We start from the raw sequence: 25,255 nt of genomic DNA, 5'->3' as shown, positions 1-25,255 counted from the left end.
AACTTACAGAACAACAGAGGAATGCATCCAGATATGGACTTCACAGCTAAAATGACGGCATTCTTCACCTTGTGAAGAAGGCGGTGTGAGCGTCTGTGTTACTGATCCGAGAGTTCTGTATTGGTAGACTTCATTTTCTACCGGGAAAGGTGTCACTGATCAGGGAGATCACCACAAGTGGTACCCCACTTGTGGAAACAGAGGACTAAAGCATTCTCCCTTATTCTTGGTAACTAGAGGAAGGAGATGATTCTTTTCCTGGGGTTAGAGTCAGTGAAAGGAAGGAGCAGGCTGTAAATTCTGAGAGAACTTGGTTGGGTTACTCTTTCACTTTTGTATGTCTGGTACCCAACAAAGTGTCTTAGTTACTTTTCTCATTATGATGAAATACAAGGACAACTTAAGGGACACAGAGCCAACACGGATGACTTCTGTGTTTTCCAGTCACTATGAAGTAAGTCTATAAAAGCTTTGTCTTCCAGCAACCAACCAGTTCTGACGTGGCTAACTGCCAAAGTGTTTTGTTTTATTTTTTAGATTTATTTATTTATTATGTGTACAGCATTCCTTCCATGTGTGCCCGCATGTCAGAAGGGGGCGCCAGGTCTCATTACAGATGGTTGTGAGCCACCATGTGGTTGTTGGGAATTGAACTCAGGACCTCTGGAAGAGCAGTCAGTGCTCTTAACCACTGAGCCATCTCTCCAGCCCCCAACTGCCAAAGTTTGCCGATTCAGTTCAACTTGGATAGTATCTACTTGGAAGTACCATTTAAATCCCCAGGTTGAGGATTTCAGTTCTACAAGACTGTACACACCCTGCCTATCACTTCAGGTGCCAAGTGCAAGCCTCCCCCATGGCTGGTTAATATGGTAGAGGTGGTTCACTGAAGTCAGAAACATACTCGTGTACATTTATTTATTTATTATAACGGATGCTGCAGAGGACAGAAGTGAAGGGCTGCATTAGACAAACAAGGTGTGCAAGAAGGCAGATGTGGCTTCCCTGACCTCCAGGAGTCTCCAAGTGTTGAATTAAGTGGAAGCTCTCTGAACCCTGTTGCTTTGGGTTTTGATACAGGCTGCATTATGCAAGAACAATTGATCAGCTCATATCCCAAAACAAATGGTTGTGGTGCCTATTTAACACCCCAAAGTAGAATCCAGCTGCCAGGTTCTCCCAGTATCCCTCAATATCCACCAGTGATCAAATTAGCCGGTCCCCACCCCTCCCTCATTGCCCTTCTTGAGGAAGAAGTATGAGGCTGAAGTCTCTGAGAGCTAGTTGGATCCCCCCATTCTGGGGTTACAGGGCTTTTCAAAAATGGTCTCATTAACATAAATCCAGGTGTGATTGAAAGGGCGTTTTAAAAAGCGAAGAGCTATCTTTTATCTTGAAATCCTTCAAGAACTGTTTAAGACCAGTGTTTTAACAAAAGAAACTTAATGCTCCAATCATTTAGAGGATGACAAGAGCGAGAAGAGCTGAGACAGGAACAGGACAATCCCCTCAAATCTCCGTCTACCCCACTGTTCGAGCCCTCTTTCAAAACCGCGATGCTTTGAGCCAAGATATACTTGAAAGGCAAGAAATACTCATTTTAAGCAATCCTTAACCTTTTTTGAATAATTATAAAGTACTCAACAGAACTGAGCTTATCAAGACTGCGTGATCTTCAAACATGTTCAAGCCCTAATTTCATTTAAAGAGACATAGTATATAAATACCAGAGAGGACATTAAGCTGTGGTTCTGTCTGATTCAATACTATGTTTATTCCCCCAAATGAGCAGATAAAATGACTATTTTAATTCAATATTTTTAAAACTTATTTTTAGGGATGGATTTTGCACTATTTTACACAAATGTTGTATAATACAAAATTACCTAAAGTCTGAGGATACTTCTATTTAAATTGCTTTTTCTGTCTGCAGTTCACCTCCTAGGATAGAAATAGCTAGATTTTGTGACTCTTGCTCAGTGCTTCAACTGTTTGTTCTGGCACCCTATAATTCAAGAAAGGAAACTTAATTCCTACTTGGAAATGAAATATAGAAATTTCAAAGCAAGCTGCATTATCTATTGATCACAATGGGTGCTGCAGAAAACCTTCAGAGGTTTTTAAACTGAGGTATTTTTTTTTCCTAAAGGCATTGTACACTGACAATTGAAGTTAATAACTTTGTTTTAACTTAACAAAGGTGGGTTTGGCTAAGTACTTCTTATTTTAAGTTTGAACAAAGAGCAGGATAATAATCCTCTCTGACACGTAGGGTTTACAAACTGCTTTTATATAAGGTATTCCTATCTGATCGTCACAGCCACACGGTGAGCAGGCAATTATTATTTTCCTTGTTTTAGAATTAATGAAGGGAACGCAGCAGTTCTGAGCTCTGGGGACGGGGCCAACTCTAGTCACTCAGTCCTTCTAGTGCCTAGAAGTGTTTTGCTTTTCCTCTTCCTGGGGTACAATATTGCTGGTTAAAGCAACTTAAGGGAGAATGGGTTTATTTTGGCTCCCAGTGCGAGGCTATGTAAGGCTTCATGGTGGGGAAGCTGCAGGGGCAGAGGCGGTGCCTGGTCACACCGCAGCTGTAGTCAGGAGGAGGAGAGTGAAGAACGCCTGGGGTAGATCACTTTCTCCTTTTTATTAAACAGCCAAGGACCCTAGTCCAGGGAATGGGGCCACCCACCGTGGGCAGGCAGGACTGGGGTTAATCTAGTGAAGACAGTCTGCCGCAGGTGCCCAGAAGCCCATCTTCCAGGTGATTCTGGACTTCATCGACTTGACAATAGAGATGAACCTTCATTCCCAAATCATTTGAGGCATGAGTCTAGTTGGAAAAATTAAGCATTACATGGCTTAATCAGGGAAACAAACACAGCAAACACACAGGGTATGAACATACATCTTATAGCTCCAAGGATACTGTCATTGTCTTTCTTTTCCTATTCTTCAGGAGCTGTTTCCCGCTGCCCATCTCCTGCTACCACAACCAACACTCATTACATTTTTATTATACATTAAAAATGTTATCTTTCACTTTAGTTTTAAATGCTCTTCACCATAAAACATAGTTAGAGAACAAAGGGCATCTCTCCTTTTTCGGATCATTCTTTGTTTTGATGATTATTATCACAGCATCCACATTCACCTACAGCACTCAGCCAGAAAGATGAGGCAACATTTGACATGAAGTCACTGAGTGAGAAAATAAAAGATAATACGATCTGAAAACAATCAGGTCCTGTGTCCACAGGACTGTCGCTCCTTGCTTCTGGCAAGACGATCCTCTGGTGTTTGGGATGGCGGGGCAGTGCTGAGGACTGGAAGATAGAAACCTAACTAGTTCCAGAGCCGCTAACCATCTTGTTCTGGGAGCAGAATGTTTCCAGATAGGATAGATGTTTGTATTGGCAACAGCAGCAACAGAAGAACAGCTGGCTATGATGGTGTATGCCTGTAAACTTAGCACCAGGAAGACAGAGGCCTGAGGATCTTTGTGAGTTAAAACCTGTTCTGCGTATCAAGTTCCAGGCTAGTGAGCTACATACATAGTGAGACCCTGTCTGAAAACCAAACAAAACCAAATAAAATAACCTCTTACAAAACAACAAAAGGAGGCCTTTCTTACCCAGGAGTAAGAAAGGCTGAGTAAAAGACTGGTTTTCAGACAAGACTCTCCCCTCCTCCCTTCTCTCTTCTCCCTTCTCTTTCTTCCTTCTTCCCTCCCTCCCTTTGTAATATCATAATGATTTATTTACAATGCATGCAGTTACTTCTGCTTACACAAGGCGACCTATTGGAATATGGAATTTCGTCACCCTAGTCTCAGTTCCACAGCTTACAGGGCATCTTCCGAGGAATTTTCCAGGTCTCATGAGTCTATGGATTTCAGACTTGTTTCCATGAAGTACCTATCTGCTTCTAAAAAAGCATTATGTAATGAAAGCCTCTAGTTCTTACATTGCTCAGCCGTCTACCTCCTGATCTTTCAGCAGACTGTGTTTTTCATTGCAAGACTCCTCTCTTACCCTTTTCTCTTCTTCTTTCTCATGCCCCCAAATTGACTTTTCTCTCCTGGTAGCATGAAAAATAGTTTAAATACTGCCCTTTGCTGCTTTGGATTTTGCTAATGTTTATCCCCTAGCCAAAAATCATCAAGAATTTTCTCAAGCCACCGCATCAAAGAAATTTGTTCTGAAATGTTCAGAAAACATATTGTTTGTGTCTTTGATTTGGGGTGTCTGTTTATAACCCAGGATGACCTGGGGCTCTCTATCCAGCTCAGTCTGGCCTCTAACTTCTGATTCTCCTGCCTCGACTTCTGAGTAGTGGGATTGCAGTCCTATGCTACCATGCCCATCTTTAAAAATATTATTAAAAGTATTTTTGAAAGAAATTTTGGGTGCCGAACTGTAGCTCAATGGTAGAATATTTGCTCACAGTGAGATCCTGCTGGCTTTGCTTTCCAGAGTGCAACTCTGTCCCTAACTCTGTCCCTTCTACAATTCCCATTGACATGCTCCATTTATTTTTCTCCAGATATGTAGGGTTACATCAATCATAATTGCTCTCATTACAACTGTATGTACGGATGGAAGCTGGTGTGGGGGAGAAGACGTAAAGTGAAGCTAAGCTAAGCATCTTGGAGAACTGAGTCACATTAGAGGGCTTGTTGGATATAAACAACCTGGGAGTATCCATGGAGAACAAACACTGTAGGAGAAAAGAGAGTTGGATCCAGAAATGAAACTACTGTAGGATCAGAAGGTGAAGTCTGTTTTAACCAAGGCCTGCTTTCTTCCACCTTGTCCTCATTAATTTATTCATCATCTGTGCATGTGAAGCATCCTTAGGGCTATCTGGGCTATTTAGAGGAATTGTGATGGATACACAGAAATCCTTGCTCTCTTAGCAGACACACTCTGAAGAAATACACATATCAAGTTAGGAGTAAGATATATATATATATATATATATATATATATATATATATATATAATGTGTTAATTAGTGATGTCTGTTGGAAATACATAAAGGAGGAAAAGTGAACTGTGCCTGATGGCGCAGGTGTGTAATCACAGCTACATCGTAAGCTGAAGCAGTAGGACCTCAAGTCCATGGCCTGCCTGGGCTACAGAACTAGGTCAAAGCCAGCCTGGTCAACTCCGTGAGACATACCCTCAAAATAGAGTGGAAAGTGAGCTGGGGATAGAGAACATCTGTGAACACTTCCCTAATGAGGGCTTGGGGTCTATTTCTGGGGTGGAGGGAGACAAAGAAAATAGAAAAGTGGGACAGGAATATTCTGCCAAACCAGCTCCCCATAGACTTGTGTTTGAATGTAAAAAGCACCGAAAAATCCAAAGAACTGGTTTCTCATAATGTGTCTGAGGGATTAGAGCCCAAGACAACACTTGGTTTGGGGGCGGGAAAAGGCATTCTCCCTGTCTGAACAGAACCAGGTTGTCATGTGTCTAGAATGTTAGTTTTGTACTGGAGGAATAGAGTCCCCCTCCCCCCCCAAAAAAAAATGAGGACTCATGACTTCAGGCCATCCTCAGCTTATGGACTTAGATGAAAATCAAAACAAAAACAAAAACCGTTGACTTCAACTGTTCCAAGACATGGTGAAATATGCCATATTATTCTGGCAGTACTGAACTTCTATAGGGTAGTAGTCAGAGAACTCACAAAATGTCACATTAGGAAGGGGCACTGATGTGCTTGTAAACACTGAACTTTCTGAGTGTAGTTTCAATATCTTGGTTATCAGTCGTTAACTTAACTAATTTACTGAGAAAAAAAAATTAGCAATTTTTTTTTTTTGTCTATGATCTATTTGTTGTTTATCTTTTTTTGATTCTGTTTTGAACACTGTGAGGAGACTTTGTGGTGTGGCCACTCACAACACAACAGCAACAGGCATGACTCATCCATGCCTCTGTGCATACGGTGTAAATGCTCTCACCAGGGTTAATTCCAGTCTTTCCAACCTATCATGGTGATGTCATTGAACACGGGGCTGGCAATAGATGTATAAGAATTTCCCTTCAAATACTATGGTATTTAGTCATAACAATTAAAAATATAAATAGGGTCAAGAGCATAGATAATAAGAAAATATAGTAAAACTTTTAAGTAGTGATAAGTTTTAAATATTTATTAAATTTGTTTTAAAAACCTAATAATCTGTTTGATGCTAGGGATGGAAGTATACATAGAGAGTCCCAACAACCAGGGATGGGGGCAGAAGGATCAGAAACTCAAGAACATCCTCAACTACATCATGAGTTTGAGGTCAGCCTGGGGTACATGAGAATCACCTAAGACAATCAAAATAAAAAAAATAGCAATACATTGTAAATTTTATATTTACATGTTATTTTAAATTATAGTTATCTTAAACAAACAGCTTGCAAAATTCCTGGAAGATTTAACGGGTGGTTCTTGTGAGCCCATGTGTATCAGGTAACAATGCCTTGGATGATGTCAAAGTTAGATAAATGGGTTTGGGGCTGTGGGCCTGTAATCCTAGCACTGGAGGGACCAGCATGCAGGCTGCAGCAACTCTGGGACCAGGTCAGCTAGGGCTGAATAACAAGAGCTATCGAAAAAAGCAAAAACTAAAACCAAAACTGAAACTGTGTGTGGATAAATAGAGAATGATTAGTTTGAATGCAGGGATGCTTGTTTCCCTTATCAGATATCCTGAAGTTATTTTAGTTCTTTAAATTTGCTCTCTTTCCTTTGATTTGACTAGGAGGGTTTCTCTGGCTCTCTGAGCACCACATTACTGACTCTCTCTGAGGGTGACACATGAGCAGACAAAAGCCTCAGCCATTAGATGTTGATTCCTGCAAGCCTCCTTCTGTAAAGGGGATATTTTCACTGATTTCTCCCCAAATTTTAGCAGTTCCTTAATGCATCCTGTTGTGTAGTGGCTATGACCACTACTATCTAATATGAATTAGGCTGAACTACATGGGTTGCTATTGTCTGATTTTTTTGGATTGTGGGAAGAAAGCAGTCTGTGCTTCAATTTAGTATCTCAGCTCTCCAGTAGAATGGCTGCAATGTTTCCCTGTCCATTGTCTATGTGGATGCTCCCAATTTTGCCCATCTGAAATAAGCCTTCTCCAGCTACTATTTCAAACCGTTTCTTGGCCAGGCTTAACCTTCCACCTTCCGCTCTGCCACAAAGCTATCCACGGCCACACCAGTCTTCTTAGAGTGATTTCCAACAGTCTTTCCCTTGACCTCTTGTGATGCTTATGTGTTACCACACATACATTCGAACAATAGTGTTATATGCCACATACTATTCCCATTGTTTCTTTTGTTAGCCTTGTCAGGAACTAGGCAGCCCATTTTCTACAAGGGGAGACTATAACTTAATAATTCTCAGGTGCTTGGTCTTATGGCAGCTTGATACGCCGTGCTTTGCTGAAGCCCAAGGGAGGACAGTCCCTTTCTGAGTGATTACCGAGTAGGGAAGGAGAGGAGAGGGGGAGGAGGAGAGGAGTGAGGGAAGGAGGGAGGGGAGGCTACAGTCAGGATGCAAATGAACCAATAAATTAATTTAAAAAGTTACACTCTAAAAACGAAGAAGCTCTGTAATGTACAGTGCACTGCTGTCTGGGAATTAGCATGTATTCTTCGTATTTCAATAGATTTGGCTTTAAATGTCATCCTTTGAAGTTTAAGGGAATTCCAAGTAGGTTTCGAAGGTTCTGAAAGTCTGGGTTTGAAGTTAGGGAGCCCCGGATCTAGTTCTGTGCATTGCTGCTTGTAAGTTGTGTATCCCAGCTCACTAACCACTGTTTCACCTTCTGCCAAGAAGGGATGATAGTGGTACCCACACTCTCTAGAGCCATGGTTCCCAACTTTCCTAATGCTGCGACCCTTTAACCAGTTCCTCACAGTGTGGCGACCCCCAACCATTAAACTATTCATTGTTACTTCATCGCTGTAACTTTGCTAATGTGATGAATCATACTGTAAGTATCTGGAATGCAAGATATCTGATAGGTGATCCCCTAAGGGGTCACGACCCACAGACTGAGAACCACTGCTTAGAGTGATATAATTGCATAGTGAATTGGGATAATACAGATTCTTTCCTAGAGACTAAAACCAGTGGAACATGTACGTGAATGTATGTGCATATGCATGTTTGAGACAGGGTTTCATTATACCTTGGGCTGACCTCAAAAGTGTGATCCTCCTGACTCAGCTTTCTCAGTGCTGGGATGAGAGCTGTGTGCCACCTAGAACAGCTTTGTTGTGATGTGTTTTCAGGCAGGACATTGTAGCACAGGCTGGTCTAGAATACGAGCCTGTTGATATTAGACTCTGGATTTTCATGGCTCATCCTCTAGAGTAGTTGGGACTACAGGGGTGCACAACACAGTGATTTCCTTTTCCCTTTTATTAGCAATTTTAATTAATTGGTTTACTTTCATACAAGATTGTTTTATGTTTTGGAATTGTTGAAAGGGCTAGGATGTATTGATAATGTTAAGATGTACGCGCTACACCATGTATGAGCGTATTTTTCCATATACTGGGAATAAGACATTTTCTATTATTCTTATTTCATCTGAAAAAATACAAAAGGCATCATTTGAGGGAGTGAGAAAAGTTACTAAATAAAGGCATATGCAGTAAGATCAAGGTGAGATTTAATAATCTCACCTACAGTGGTGCGATTTAGGTAACCAAATTTTAATTAAGCCATCTAAATTTTAAAGCCTAATGACTTTTAAAGGGTTCTACCAATACTAATGAAGTGAACCCAACACAAACAGGGAACAATTCTCAAATAGCATACGGGAATGGGGAATAAAGCTGAAATGCAGTTATAATTGATCACGACGTTTATGATAATGGTATATAGTCTTCATTTCTTCCCTTTATGGCACACACATTGCTTATGAGGTATATTCAAATACATTGGTTACTTCTCTTTTGGAAGGAATTCCAATCATTTCATAAATTTGATTAAATTGGTTGCAGAATTCTGAAGTACAACAGAACCCCAAATATGGCCAGCGTTCATTTCCTAAATGAATATTTTATGTGCAAACAAACAGCTGCTGGACTCCAGTAGAATTTTAAACAAGCTGTTTTTAAATTTTACTGACAGCTGTTTTTGGTGATTTTTGTCAACAGAAGTTTCCTGCTTTGCATCACGGCACTTTTTTATTACAGTGTCCCTTCAAAGAATAACTTGCTTGCCTTAATCACGTTTACGGAGATTTACGACTTAATGCTTATTCGGTGGTGGGGTTTCTCAACACAAAATGTCAGTGAGCCTGTTATAAATTGCTTCTGGCATTGCTACTCTATCTTTTATTTGGCTGGGAGTGTTTCCACCTGAAAGTGATAAATTCCTGCTATAACCGCTTTATGTGCTTCAGTAATTACACTGTACCGAAAAGGGGTGGGAATGGGGGTTTCTCCTGAGGTATTTCCTTAAAAATAGCAAGTAATAAAATGCAGTGGAATGGGCCGAACTCTGACATCTGTTGAACAAAAAGCAATGACCAATGAGCTATTTCCGTCATATGGAATTTGACAAGTGACCAGAAAGTAAGAAGATATTCAAAAGCCTATCAAAAACAATTTTTAGAGGGGCCTGTTGTAACTATGCCCTTAAACTAGCTGCTTTTTGCTCCTCTGACAAATGAGGGAGTGCCCACAAAGATGCTGTTTACATCCTTCCAAAAACTATCTCAAAAAATCAAGTGGATGCTTCTAGAGCCTTGGGTAACTTTTCACTGAGTGCCAAGGTCTCTGTGACATTGAGACCTAATCTGTATGTACAAGTCAGAGACCGCAGCATGCCAAAACAGTTCAGTTATACAAACAGTCCACTGTAGCTGATATCTTGATCAATATATACAGACACAACCGACTGGATCAAGGAGAGATCCACATTAATCATTATGATATCCATGGGTGGTGGATATTGACTAATTTTCATCCTACTTGTGTTTCTTTTTTCATAAAATCTGCCTATTGTGCTTAGGAATAAATAGCATCAATTTCTGGGGATGTTTTCCTCATGAAGGAGCAACACAATGAAAAAAAACAAAAGATGTTCAAGTTAATTAAAGAGTCATGAAGATTCTTATTATCAGGTCCTTACAACAGACTAAAGAATCCTATAGATCCAGTAGCTGCTTTATTTAAGAAGATTTAACTGACAGTTTGTTTTGAATTAAGTTTTAATTGTATGTGTTTAATTCTATACAGTCCATGGTGAACCTGGATCATTGACTGTGCTCTACTGAGGGCTTCAGTTTCACAGTCTGTGATTCCCTTCAACAGCCCTATGAGTATAAGACCAGTAGTTCCTTTTCCTCTGTTCTTCTCTTCCTTTCTTCCTCTTTTTCTCCAACTCCTCTTATTTCTTCCTGTCCCTAGGTCTTCCCATCTCTCATCATCCTAAGTGGGACTTCATATTTGAGAAGCATGTACTTCTTCACTCAACTATGTACCTGGCTCGGAGAGTGTTATAAATTAATCCTAAATTTACAAACGATGAAGAGAAATCCTAAAATAGGCAAAACAATAGGCCCAAGGAGGTAATCCTAAGAAATGGCAGGGCTTGGCTTATACTCAGCTTTGCTGATCTCCAAACTCTATGTGCTTCATCATTATGCCACGTTGGATTCCAGAGGGAGAAAAGCCAGCATAAAGCATATTACTTTAGCTTATTTTTATAGCATTTTTATGCAGGAACGCTAAGCTCAGTCAGATGCACACAGCAGATATCATGATCCTAATTTCTATGGCTGTTCATTCATTTGATTAATTAAAATATGTGATTGTGCCTAATCAATTGCTTCCAAATTGCATTTTTTTTCCAAGTTCTGGATTTCATAAGAGTCCACCTGCCTCCTGCCCTGAGATAGAGTTTCTCTGTTTAGCTCTTTCTGTCTTGGAACTCTATAGACCAGGCTGGCCTCCAACTCAGAGATCTGCCCGCCGTTGCCTCCCAGGTGCTGGGATTAAAGGCATGAACCACTACTGCCCAGCCATAAACATCTTTGTACCTGACAAAGAGAATGTACTCTAAACATGTCAAAGCAGTTGACCCCATTGCATGATTCCATAATGGCAAGTAAGAGGAGAGTTAGTGAGAGTGGAGATTTGTAAAATATCCTCACTAATTTGTAAATTACCCGTGGGAGAAAAGTCTGGGAATTCCTATATCCATATATTCCATTTTTTCTTCTTATATACGCTTATCCAAGTGGCTACAAGACAGCTTATCACTTATAAAATCCATCACAGCACAGGAATAGTGTCATGACAATTTCCAACAAACCGTTACATGACATCAAACCTGACGATCAGGAAAGAGATTCAGACCGAGATGCCTTTGTGCACAGCATGATGGAAGATAACCGAAGTCCTGTGGGGAAAGTGTGAGAACACAGCATAGGTAAATAGGTTAAAGCAAGCAATCTGCGTGCTTCAGAATCCTCCTAGGATCACAGTGTTAATTTGGGGAGGATAAATAGTCTCAGGAATTTTGGAGTAATACTTAGTTGAGAAACATGTGCAAAATGAAATGTAACGAGCCTAAATTTGTGTGTGCACAGTTGGTTCTCATGAAGAATTGCTGAAAGGGGACTAGGAGCCACTTAGTCCCTTTAAGTGAGAAGCGCTGCAAACTCAGGCTTTAGTGACACCTTATTGATAGACTGGGTTTCTGTAAGAATTTTCTTTTGCCTCTGAGAGAATAATTCTAGTATTCATTCACACCCCCACTTCTTGTTGGGGGTGGAACAGGTTTTGTGAAGTGCCCTACCACCATTCAAGAATTCCAGTATTTTCACCATTATTGGTAACCTCATCATAAAAAGGCTGTCTATGTTTTATACATAAACACACACACGAAAGAATTGGCTTTTAAATTTGAGCATTTATGGCTGAGAGGATGAGTTGGTTCCAAAATATAAAACCCATCTCCAGTAATAGTAAAGGCCTAGCAACCTGAATGATAGCAGAGTGAGCTGGAAGCTATGGGCAGTTGTAGACAGGAGGGTAGTGTTGTTTATTCTTTTGAAGACTGCTATCACCACCATTACACAACTGCTGAGGATAAAATGATGCTGCAGAAGAGGTATCTGGGCCATGGCAGAGGGAAAGAAACCAGGAAACAAGCAGAGAACTCATTGCATCTGCATCACAATTGTTTCAACACTATTGTAGAAATGGGCCAATTGGAAACATCTGGTCCCAAAAGTATTTTACAAAATGTGAAATTTTCATTTACTCTGATCACAGTGAAATAGTGCCATAATTAAAAAAGCATTTGATAAATGTGTTCCATGTTCTTCTTTAATAAGTATAGAATTGTCCTCACTGCTACCATTTCTTGGATGCTTATCGATTTAGGCAATTCACACTTATGCTCCTATGATAATATCAAAAATCTATAAGAATTATTATCATTTTTCAGAGAAAATTAATGTGCAGAGAGCAGAAGATTGAACCTGAGTCTGTAATCCCAGCACTCAAGAGGCTGAGGGAACAGAATGACAGGTTCAAGTCAATCTGGACTACATAGCAAGATCCTATCTCAAAAATTAACATTTGACATAGGTCACATATTTGTATGAGATGATAGTGGGCCTGAGTCCTGAAATTGCCCATTTACTTCATGAATGCTGCAGAGGCTCTCTAAATTTGAACAGTTGAAGTTACCTAGGACTTGAAGAATCAGTAATGGCTTGACCGCCTCTGTGATCAGGGACTAATTTCATGAGGCCTCTGAGTTTTAGAAAAACGGTGTGGTGGTTAACGTGTATTGAAGTCTCTTTAAAAGCTTTATGAGCCCCAACAGGAGCAGTTGGGATGTGACTCAGCCATACAGTACCTGCCCAGCATGCACTTGGCATAGAGGTGGGGTTGGGGCTAGGATTTGATTTTAGTTTTGTTTATCTGCGTCTACTCAAATGACGGATTTTGGTTAAGTCACTGAAATATGTTGGGTCTTTTTTTTTTTTATGTAGAGGACTACTGAAGTTGAGGGAAAAAAGAGTTCTGAAAATAAAAACATCAGGGTCAAAATTAACATCTCTGAGCCACACCCTAAATGTTTCTTTTTGTATTTTGTTTGGCTGGGCTGCTGTAACAAAATCATAGTTTTTGTGACAGTTATGGTAAAAATAAAACTCACAAGGGCAGCAAGTCCCAGGCAGGGAGCTGCGTGGCACGTGACAGACTGAGAAGATATGCACTCCATGCAGAGTGAGATTGGATATTTATTTATTGGGTTATGGAAGGGGAGAGGAAGGGAGAAGGGGGACAAAAAGAAAGAGAGAGAGAGAGAGAGAGAGAGAGAGATGGGGGGAGCCACAGCAGCAGCTACCTCTTCAGAAGAGAGATGGAAAAGAAGCAGGTCTCAGGCTGCAAGTGGAAGGAAGATCTGTTTGCCTTGGTGGATGAGAATTTTAATCCTTGGTGGATTGGGTTTTTAGGATTCAATCCTGTTTAAATACCAATTTAAAACAATAAATTAAGTTAAACACGCCAATTTAAAACACGAGACTTATTGTTTTGTAGTCTGGAATGACATACAATAAACAGACAATTAAAACATTTAACAGTAAACACACACTTAAACAGGAATTGGGTGAAGAGGATGCTGGTGGTGGACCCTACCAAAGGCACACCAGTGGACAAAACACATATGTAACAGAGTCAGCACCAGGGGACCAGAGAGGGAATACCTCAGTAAAGATGTCAGGACATGGTCACCTGAACTGGCTCTCAGTTAAGATGGCAGTGAAGTCACCTGACCTCAGTCAAAATGGCAGCGGTCACGTTATATGTAGAAGCCATGTTTTTTGAGCTGTGGGATTTTTAAATATAATAACAAGAGATCTAGATGTGTGATGTACCCTGTTGCCTAGCTGCCATACCATAAGCTGTGCGGCAGGGAGCAAATGCTGAAATTGAAAACAGCTGCCTCATGGATTCGACTTATCTTGTTATTGTTTTTTCCATGGGACCAGTGGTAGTGGTGTCAGGGATAGTTTGAGGAAAAGTGGAGCCTGCGGGACACCAGCAGAGCATTCACAGACCAGGTGCTCATAGTTTGAGGGTTTATATTCCATAGCTGAAAGCGTGAAAACCCGCAAGAACGATGCTGCCACAGGGCTTTTAGAAGAATGTCTCCTCGCTATAGGCAGGGTGTGGATGAAACCTGACTGGCTCTGGGTCCCAGCGACTCAGAAACCAGAGACTAGAGGCTGCTCAGAGCGGTCTCTCATGGTGGGGACCATGTATGAGTGGTCCAAAGGAAAAGAAAAGAAAAAGAAAGGAGAAAGAAAAATCCGAGGGACCCCAGGCCCCAGATCAAATGCACTGCACAGCATGTTCAGTGCTAGCATGGGAGGAACAACCCGTTTAGTCCAGTCACGTTTTCAGCTATGGGAATCAAGCAGAGATGAATGTCAGCAAAGGGCTCAACAGTAGCCACGAGGCTGTGGTTGGGAGCTGGAAGGGGAAAACTCAACACCCAAGTCGCTGCTGTGTGTAGAGGTCGGTGTTCAGGCAGATAGAATGAAGAGCTGTGGTAAAGAAACCTGGTTCCTGAGGCCAGGGTTCCACATGTCCTCAGCCTGCTCACCCGCAGGCGGGAGGGAATGTGAAGAGTACCAGAGGCTAGTCACAAGCAACGAATGTTAAGGTAAAACGCTGCAGATCCCCAAATGGCGGCAGTGGGCCATGAGACCTCAGTGGACCACAAGAGCACAGACCACAGAGGCAGCCAGTCTCAGGCAGGAAGCCACATGGTAAGTGAGAGACAGAGACCCATACAGGAAAAGTGGATACTTATTTAGTAGGCTATGAAGGAAAAAGTGGGGAAGGGGAGAAGAGCAGAGAGAGAGGCAGAAAGAGGAAGAGAAAGTGAAACAGAGAGAGAGAGAGAGAGAGAGAGAGGAAGAAAGGTGAAGAAGAGTGAAGAAGAGAGGCAGGCAGAAGGAAAATCCACCCACTTGCCTCAGCAGAGGCAGTGGGCGGGGCTTGTCTCTTAAAGGGACAGGACAGACCATTATACTGACCGTTTCCTTTTGATTTTCCCATCTACTGGCCACCACTTCCTAAAGCCTTCTGTGGGAAGTACAGGGGGGAAGCCCAATTGTGCTTTCTTTGACCAGATGGTCCCTAGCTAGTTCTGAGGAGAAGGTTCTGGTCTTCAGCAGACATTTGCTAACCTCTGATCCTCCACCCTAGAGCACCAGAAAGACAGAGTAAATACCCCTAGGTACACAAGAAAGCATCCTTCTGGGCCACTGACCTAAGGCAGAAAGGGGGGTGCCATATCCTAAGCATCCTGCCTGGGCTCCAAATGGACCCAGAACCTCATGCCAATCACTCATTTATCCCAATGACAACCTTGTGACAGATTTGCCTAGGGTCAGGTTTGGAAACATAGCCCCATTTCTAGAACACACTGGGAGCCAAGTGGATTGCTAATCCACATTACAAGTATGAAGCCAAGGGGCCTTTCTAGAACAGCAAACACAGGGTCAGCTGCTGTCACTGTCATGTGGTAAAGAATTTATGACAGTCTGGAAGACAGACATTCAGGATCAGTGTCAGCATGGCTAGGCTCAGATGAGGGCCTTCCCCACTTTCTGTGCTCTTACACAGTAGAAAGTGAGCAAATTCTTTCTCAGCTGAAGATTATAGTGTTTCTGTTAATCCCAAAGATGGGAGGAGAAAAACCACCAACCCAAATAAACATGGCCAAACTAATTAAAGTAAGCATTTTAATTTGTGTACATGGGCTGCCTCCCCCTAAGGCAGGGTCCACGAGGTCAGAATAAGACAGAGTTTTTATAGCTCGGGGCAGGATTTCCAAATGAGGATTTGACAGGCAAAATACAGGATTCTGACAGGTTACAGGTGCAGAACATAAGCACAACAAGTTAGTCATAATGACGCCCTGAAACAAAGACATGACTGCAAGGTGGTCATAACAGGGTAGTCAAAACAACCTTTTGAAACAGGGTAGGTGTGGCAAGACGGTCATTGTTGTTCTCTGGCGAGACCACAACTCCCAGCATCCCTCTGGACGCAAGCGTGGAACACATTTCCCAGAAGCCTTTGCATTCCCCGTTAAAAGCAAGGACCATCACGAGTACGCCCCTTCTTCCCTTCTCTTTCCCGCTTTCCCTACCGTGTCTGCACGCCCCCTTCCTGTTTGTTGCCCCTCCTCCATTAAAGTGTACCCAAGTAGGACCGCAGTGTGTCTGTGTCTTTTCCTCGCGTAACCGTCTCTACCGTCTAACCCGCAGAATTAAAAACAACAGTCATATCTTTTTGAAAGAAAGAGAGAGTTGATATGGAACATCTACTATAGAACAATTTTTAATTAAGGTTACAGGTGAGGCATAGCCCAGACCTTAAGAAACAGAAGTTTAATCATAAACAGGAATGAACCTGGTTTGTCTTTACTATAAGATGCAGGCTGGTTCATCAGTTCTCAAAATCTCACTTAAACCTACGTATTTCTGCCAGGCGTTGCCTCCAAATGCCATCCCATTAGTGGGTAGGGCTTCAACTCATGTACTCGGGGTGGACACAGTGATTTAGTTCCATGTTGTACCCTCTGACGTTTTATAATCCAGTGAAGTACTTACAAGAGGCCTGGCTCATACAGTTCACGAATTCAAATCTTCAGCCTGACTTAGAGCCGGCACTGTATTAAAGGAACAGGTCAGATGTAGTGGATCTCTGGCCCTCTGGGATCTGGAGACAGAGGAAGAAGCATGCTCATATAAATGCACGTGACACAAAGTGTAATCTTGAAAGGACCTGGGAGAATCTAAATGGAGGATCAGGAAAACCTTTCAAGGACTGATGTTTGAGTCAGGATCTGAAGGAGCCCTGGTAAGAGGAAAATTCCAGGTTCCAAAGTGAATCTTAGTGTACAAGACAGAGACTTTTGATGAGTCATCGAAGAGAAGCTTCTTGGAAAAATGACATGTTCCTCTGGTTGGCATAGGCCACCTGATCAGAAAACAAGGAAATACCTTTAGAGTTTTATTTTTATTTATGGATTTTCGAGACAGTTTCTCTGTGTAGCCCTGGTTGTCGTTGAACTCAGAGAAACGCCTTCCTCTGCCTCCGTAGGGCTAAGATTAAAGGCGCGTTACCTACTGGCCTTTAGAGTTTAAGTCAGTGGCAAGATGAATTCGGTGTTTGGCAAGGAGAAAAAGAAAACTTTCTTATGCAGAATGGTACTACTTTTATTGTAATGGGAAAAGCTTTTCCAAGTTCAACAGTAACGAAAACGCCGTTTTTTGCTGACAGTTTCAGCAACGAGTTTCTGATGCTACAAGGTAGGTGCACAAGCCCTGCTCCGGAAAGACACCCATGGGGGGGCTGCCCCCCCCTTACGTTGAGGGCGTGGCCTTGGAGCCGCGCCCCTCTGTTTCGCGCGCAGGAAGTTCCACACGTCCCGCCTCCCGGGGCTTGAGGTCGTGACCTCTACCCACGCCCCCTCCACCAGGCACCCAGAGACCAGGCACACAACCCCGGGGGGCGGGGCCTCAAGCCTCGCCCCTCCGCTTCCGGAGCTTTGCCCGCGTCTCTGAAGCTCCGCCCCAGCCCCTGAGGGCGTGGCCTCAAGCCGGGCCCCTCCGTCTCGGGGAGTTTTTACCGCGCGCGTCTCCGCCGCGCTGCCCCAGGCGTTCCAGCGGCTCAGGGGCTCCGCGCGACGGCGGGGTGCGGCGGTGCCAGCGCGGGGCGGCTCCCGAGCAGGACCAGACCTCCCGCCCTCCGAGGCGATGCCGCGTAGGCCGCCGACCGTCCGCTCGGGGAACAAGCCTTCTCCCGCGCTCGCCATGGAGCCGGCTGACGACGGGCCCTGGGCCTACAGCCGCGCGGCGCTCGCCCGCCTGGAGAGGCTGCTGCGCTGCTCCCGCTGGTAAGGACCGACCTGGCCGCCCGGTGTCGCCTGCCTCTCCGTGGCCCGTTCCTGTCCTTTCCGAGGGGCTTTCCGGTCCCTCGCCGCAAACTCGGTTCAAACGGCACTTTTCGAATTTTCGCGGGAGAACAGCCGTGGGGGCGTGGCCTACGACGCTAGGTCGCTGGCCCCTCCCCGAAAGTGACGCTCCGAGCTGGGTGGGGCTAAGGCTTTGGGGGTCAGTGGCTGGGTGTTTTGGGAAGGTGGGCACCCCGGCCGACCGTTTCTGAGTAGCGGCCTCGGCGTGTGGGAGAGCGGGCGGCCGGGATGGTGACCTGGCTAGAGCTAGTTTGACGGCGGCAGTGCGGCGGGCATCGCAGGTTTTCCTGAGTTGGAGGATTAAGGAAGTGTACCACTCTTCTCCAACACGCCCACGCCCCATCAAGGATTTTATTCCGTCCGAAACACCTTCTTGAGTGGTACTTCCTTAACTGTAGCTGTTTGTTGAATACGACCCCGGAAGTGCCCCTCTCTTCCCATTTTTCTCTTTGGAAGTACTGCATGTGGAACCTTCGGCCTCTAGTACTGAATTACTGCAGTGTTAAACAGCAACTGATTCTTTAAAGTCAGACTTAATTGATACCGAATTTTGTACTTAACATTATTATTATTTGCAAAATGTTACTGTTCGAAAGGATGACAATACACTCCTTAGGAAACTGGCAGTTTTGTTAACATGAAGACATTCTGAGCTGTTTTTTTTTTTTTTTTTTCCTGAAGCATACGAGTTATCCTTCTGGGTATAGACATTATCTGAAACTGTACTTCTAGTCACAATAGCAGAAGCCCATGTTGGCTCATACTTTAAAATAGTCGAACCAAATGTATCAGACCACTTAAGCTCAGGTTCCAGCCACATCTTTGATCTTCTCTATACCTCAGTGATACTGATTTGTTCATCCATGTGTTAATAATGAACATTTATTGAACACTTAAGGCATACCTGTATGGCTTCTGAGTAAGAAGTCATTAGTAAGCAAAGCAGACAAAAACCCCAGTGTTTCTGTCACTCCGCCTCAGGGATTCCAAACCTTCTATTTGGGAGAGGAAAAAAGAAAACTAAATGTAATTATACATGCAAATCGCTTTCCTGTGGTGATTATCGTAAATGGTTATAAAAAGGTGATGAACCATTTCTTTATATTAGGTAAAGTGTACCCAATCTATAGATTATCCTAAAATTAAGCAGTTTCCTTGTTTAGCACCTGCCAACTATTTCTTTACTATCTAAATTAAGCAAGCTTACTGTAAGAGTCAAGAGCCTGAAGATAGACAGCGGTAGTTAGGCCAGACTTAAATATCTCCCATCCAGTTGGCCAGAGAATACTGGACTTCTGCTCCCCCCTTTTTATTACTATTAGTGTATGAACCTAGTATGTGGTAGATGAGCTAAATTTAAGTATTAGAGGGTCTAATTTTTTCTTCTGCAGTGTCAGCAAATATTACTTAGGTTGTGGCCCCAAAGAGTCCATTTTCTTTGTTTAAGAAGGTGGCTTGTGCCTTCATCTAAGCTCTCTGGAGGCAGTCAGTTACAATCGGATGACTCTATTCTACATACAGTTCCAGGCCAGCCAGGGCTACATAATGAGACCCCGTCTCAAAACCAAATCAAAACAAAAATATAAAAATGTTTTTTCTTTGAAGGTGTAGAAAAGCAGGCTGCCAGGAAGATATTCTATGCCCTTACCATCCTACATTCAGCCCTCTGCCGCTGTCACCCCCTTAGCACTAGGATTATGGATTTAAGCTGCCATGCCCAGCTTCACACTCAGTTTTAACAAAAGAAACTTATGTTTAAAGACGCTTTGGGCATACAGGTTTATGGTGCAGAGGAAATGACATATCACATTGGGAGTGCTTTTTTTTTTTTTCCATTTTGCTGTCTCTCAAGCTCTCTGCCCCCCCCCCCCCCACACACACACACACCTGCCCCTCTTGCTAGAAAAGAGCAACCTAGGTTGGTCTGCGGCTTGCTTCGGCTCAACATCATCCAGAGTGTCATGTTATTTGAAATTGTGCATGTCCTTTTACAGAGCTTCAGAGTCCCCCCCAGTAGGCTGGTGATGATTACCCCGATTACCCTCACTCTCGGCTTGCAGCTGTCATCTATCTGGTGCTCCCAGCTGTCACCTGTCTTGTGTAGCACATTGGATCTGTTTTGTAGCCGGCAAGACTTGCTCTTGCAGTGGATTGCTACATTACAGGGCATCCTTTCCTGACCTTTAACATGATTCTGGCTTCAAGGTGAAGCTGGTGAAAGTAAAGTGTTCAAGAGGTCAGATGTGACATTTGTGTTAGGGCCAAGCCTCACGACCAAACAGAAGCTATTTAAACATCAGGGAAAAGGAGGCCGGAAGACCTTGTTGTTAGAGGCTGCCAGAAAGGAGAGTTCCAGGGTGTTCTGAGAAGCAGGAAATGCATATAAGAACTGCCTTGTCAAAGCTCCAGGTGTCCTTCCTGTGGTGCTCTTTGTGAATTAAAATTAATTAGGTACTTCTGGCATATTTTTGGGGTGGGGAGAGTTGGGCTTTTTATGCCAATTGTATTTTGAGCATTTATGTCACTTTAGAGAAGATTAAAAAGTAATAACTTTGAAGATAGTTGGTTTTCTTTTTTCAAGTTATTATTTAAAAGACAAAAATTTCATTTTACATGTAAGTATATATACATATGTGTGTGCGCACACACGTGTCTTTTGAGACATTCTCACTCTGTGGTTCTTGGTACTCACTGTACCCAGGGTGCCCTCAGACACATAGTGATCCTTTGACTCAGTCACCTGAATTTAGATGTGAACTTGGCTTTCTTTTATGTCTTTTTTGAGGGGGAGGGTTGAAGTACAGGATCATATTATGTAGTCCATGGGGACTTTAAACTTGGGGATCTTACTGCCACAGTCATGAGAGTTCTGGGATCACAGCACTATTCATGGATTCTAGGGGCAGGGCGGGTTGTTGAATGGTTAAAGTGTTTGCTGTACAGGCATGAGGACCTGAATGCAGATCCCGCCTCACATAGAGTGAGGTTGGCTCTGCACATCTATAACCCCAGTGTGGGGGCGGAGTGGAGGGAGACCATCTGACTGAAATGGTTATCTCCTGGCTAAGTAAGATTGTCTCGAAAAAGTAGTGAGATGATTGAGGATGATATCCTACCATTAGCGCTGGTCTCTGTATGTGCCTACATATGATATGCCACACATGTATACACCATGCTTTTAGGTATACATACAAATTAGAAGACATTATTGGATAGACACCCATCATCCCAGTCCGCCCAGGTTTTTCAGATCTTGGGTCAGTGTTATTATTCTTTGTTTACTTCATTGTTTACCTAATCTTAAGAAGATTGCCTGTTTTATACTAAATGGCATATAAATATTCCTAAAATAAAGCTTAGATGTCCTGCTGCAGCACTGAACTTTTGCCTTTCTTTAGGAGTTTTGAGTCTTCAGAGTGATTCTTACAGGCCAGTGAGCCTTAAGTAGGATGATTGCTCCCTCTGGATAGCTGTGGCACTGGTTGGTTATTCATTAGAACAAGAAATCACCAAAGCATAGTAGCAGCAATGCATTTTCTACCCTTAAGGCATATGTGCTCAATTTTAAGAAGTGTGAGGGATACACAGTTCAGGGTAAGTGATGATGAAGGCCCGAGAGATGTAGAGGAGGGAACTTTGCTTAGGTCGTTATTGTGGAGGAAAGCCACATGGGCTTTACAGTTGTACCTTTGAGATGTGGGTAGATTTTTATTAATAGAACTGTTGGCCACAGTGGTGGAGATGGTGGGATATTAGCAAATGATTTGTGTGCTAAGAATGGTAGGTTACATGAGAGTGGGTGAGATAATCTGGGAGTTAAGGTCACTTAGATCTCGAAGGATAAGAGCCTAACAACAAAGTGTCCCTTTAGTTTGCATAATTAATGTTCCAGTTTGCTTCCCTGCTGTTGTGATTAACACCATGACCAAAAACAATTTGGGGAGAAAAGGATTTATTTCAGATTATATTTCTAGGTAAGGATCCCTCTCCAAGGGAGACCAGGGCAGGAAACTCAAGACAGGAAATTAGAAGTGGGAACTGAAGCAGAAACTATGGAATACTGCCTGCTCTGTAACTAGAACTTAGCTGACTTATCTAGCCCAGGCCCAACTGCCTAGGGATGGTGCTGCCCACAGTGACCTGGGATTTCCCTGTCACTTGTCAATCAACACAATAGCCAATCTGATAAAAGGTGGTTTTTCAACTGAAGCTCCCTTGACTGTATCTAATTGACAATTACAAAAACAAAATCAAAGCAAAAGTGAGCTAGCACAGCTCACTTCCTAAGGAAAGCTATTCATGTGGGCTCCTAGAATTCTGTTGTCCTTAGCTATCAAATGATGAATGTAAATGAATTGACTTTTAAAGCTGTCTCCAATTTACAGATTTCATAATTGTCAGTATTGTTTAAAGCTTTTATAAAAATTAACATATGGGCTGGAGAGATGGCTCAGTGGTTAAGAGCACTGCCTGCTCTTCCAAAGGTCCTGAGTTCAATTCCCGGCAACCACATGGTGGCTCACAACCATCTGTAATGAGGTCTGGTGACCTCTTCTGGCCTGCAGACATACACACAGACAGAATATTGTATACATAATAAATAAATAAATAAATATTTTAAAAAAATTAACATATGTAAAGAGGGATACAGATAGTGTCCAGTTTGCACCATATCCTCCAGTCTAGAATTCATTTATTCATGGAATTTATTTATGTGTTATTTTACTTACTTACTCGATGTCTGCCTCCTTCAGTTATGGTAGAGTACTCATAAAGATAGGTTCATGTTTTTAGTCACAGTGCCAGATATAATGTTTCTTAGTGTTAAAATAATGAATGAAGAAAACTAGGTCAACTAGGTCCCAATTTCAAAGTGGTGATACCAAGATGACCTACTTAATTCACCAAGAGCACAAGAGAATCCTCCATTGGTTTCTAGAGTTAATTACCAATACTGAACAGTGGTTAAGGCCTCAAGGCAGCTGTACATGTAGATCAGTCTGACTTCTGAGATTCAGAATTAAAACTACTGTATATGCAGTCCCCTTATGGATGAGGGCCCAGTTGGTGTTATAGAGGGCTTATCAGACACATGGGACACCTTTTATTTTACTTAATTTTAAAACAGAGTCTCATTGTGTTGTTCAAGTTGGTCTCAGACTCACAGATTCTCACTCCTCAGCCTCCCTTGTGGTGGGACTGCCAGTGCATGCCACTGAGAGCAGCTGGATGCCCTTTCTTAGCGAAGATATTACTGGTAAGCAGGTCTGGGCTCAGAGGACACATTGGAGAGTGACAATGGATATATGCAAGAGTTACTTCCATGTGATTGAAGTCTATTTCTAGAGATGAGAAGGGAAGAGAGGAAGGCCTAGCTGTGAGCCTTGAAATCCAGCATTCGAGTGTCAGATGAAAGCAATGAGGCTTTTAAAGAGCCAGAGCAGCAGTTGCTTAGATGTTGTTTTACTTTGGAGGGAAGGGAAGAGAAGACAGACACAGCACTGTTGGGTCAGGTCTACCTGATGGTCACTGGGGCTTGTGTATAGCAGCTTCTTTTAGGATAGGATCTACTATAATTAGTCATTACTGAAATTCTCTTGTGCATTTACTTTTGTCATTCAACATTTGCTGACCCTAACAATTAAATACAAATTTAAAGTTTTCCCGCATGATTTGTCTGAATCTGACATATATAATCGTCACAAAGAGACTCTGGCCAGGGAAGCAGATCAGTGCCTTGCTCAGCCAACATTAGAGAAGCTTCCTTTCTGTAGCAGATGTGAACACATAGAGACCCACAACCAGACAATATGCAGAGAGTAAACACCTTGCCTCGGCCCAAAATAGAATGTCTCCATCAAATTCCTCCCCTCAGGGTTCAGGGGACCCTGTGGAAGAGGAGGTAGAAAGAATGTAAGAGTCAGGGGGGATGTAGGACACCAAGAAAACATGGTCCTCTGAATCAGCATGAGCAAAGCTCATAAGAATTCAGAGACTGCAGTAGCATTTATAAGGCCTGCATGCACTATGTAGAAAGTTAGAGAAGTGTGAGTGTAGTTGAGAGTTGTAAAGCTGAGTTTACAAAGGTATGGAGAGTTGAAAGCTCTCCTTATGAAGTAAGTGTCTTTTGCATTTTCCTCCTTCCTAGTGTACTCATAGGACATGGGTAAAGGTAGAGTGAGGAATTTTTGCCCAGTCTTCCATTTGCTTCATTCACTAAGGGTTATTGAGATCCATGCTAGGTGGTAGGTAGAAGGGATTGAGGAACTTAAAAAAACAAAAAACAAACAAACAAAAAAGGTCTCATGTGAAAGGCTATAGTGAATTTGGAAATAAGGAAGTGAAAATCTGGCAGTTAAAAGTGTTTTCAACCTTCAATTCCAGAGCCCCAGTTAGATGCCATTGCTGCTCTTTGGAACTTTAGAACATTTTCTTACCTCCCTTAAGTCTTATTTTCATTTGTTTGTATAATACCCCAGTAGATTCTAGTCCCTTAGGGAGGAATAACAGAGTCAGCTGAGTGTTTTTCACATGCCTGGTAATTCTCTGCTTGTTTTTTTACTGTCATTTTTCTTATGTTCCTGTATAGTGTTTGAATAGTGTGTTGACAGTGTCAGATCTTCATATTTGTTGTATAGAAGAAAGTGTATTCTAGACTTGGAGAAGAGTTTAGGCAGAGTTGGGGGCTAGAGCTGGATGCAGAATATGGGGGAATTGTCACAGACATTGGCCCAACCATGGCAGAGCTTCTCCTGGGAGCAACAAGAAGGGTCATACTGCATAATTCCAAAGGGCACTGTCATGGTAAAATTGTATTTAAAATGATACTCCTGAAGGAATGATAAGGTGGAACCTTGTCTGGTAACTCAAGATCATCAGTGCTTGTGTATCCTTTAAGAGATTTTCTATGTGTGCCTTCAAATGAGACAATACTGTACATGAATTAATAGCTTAGTCATTACCTTACTGCAAAAGGTTTAAGTTGCTTATTGTCTTTTGTAGTAACACGCAGTACTGGAGTGAGTATTTTTACCATGGTTTTAAAGCTTATGCATGAACATAAAAGCTTGCAGTGAATATGTTCTTTATCTCTCACCTTTCCTGAGGTCTATAATTTGGATTCAATTTATTTTTTACCTCTAGGTTTCCCAATAACATTTATATTCCCCTTTCTAGGTTGTTTTCTAGCTTAGATACTATTTCTTTTCTTCT

At 42.5% G+C, this 25,255-nt stretch overlaps 1 protein-coding gene across 2 annotated transcripts in view; it reads left to right on the top strand.

Annotated features, from left to right (window-relative positions):
- Positions 1-17,690: 17,690 nt before the first annotated feature.
- Positions 17,691-25,255, top strand: part of Bard1 (BRCA1 associated RING domain 1) — a 66,716-nt gene continuing 59,151 nt past the window's right edge. For both annotated transcript variants that reach the window (XM_041632002.1, XM_041632001.1), the window contains exon 1: positions 17,691-17,965. In XM_041632002.1, coding sequence (XP_041487936.1) covers positions 17,826-17,965 — 140 coding nt within the window. In that variant the 5' untranslated portion in view covers positions 17,691-17,825. The remainder of the gene's footprint in view (positions 17,966-25,255) is intronic.

This window comes from Microtus oregoni, unplaced genomic scaffold (genome assembly GCF_018167655.1).
Source record: "Microtus oregoni isolate MIOR12 unplaced genomic scaffold, Mior012 000038F_ref0000394, whole genome shotgun sequence".
NCBI classification, from domain to species: Eukaryota; Metazoa; Chordata; class Mammalia; order Rodentia; family Cricetidae; genus Microtus; species Microtus oregoni.
The sequence above is the reverse complement of the archived record's forward strand: the minus strand, read 5'-3'. Positions and strand labels throughout refer to the sequence as shown.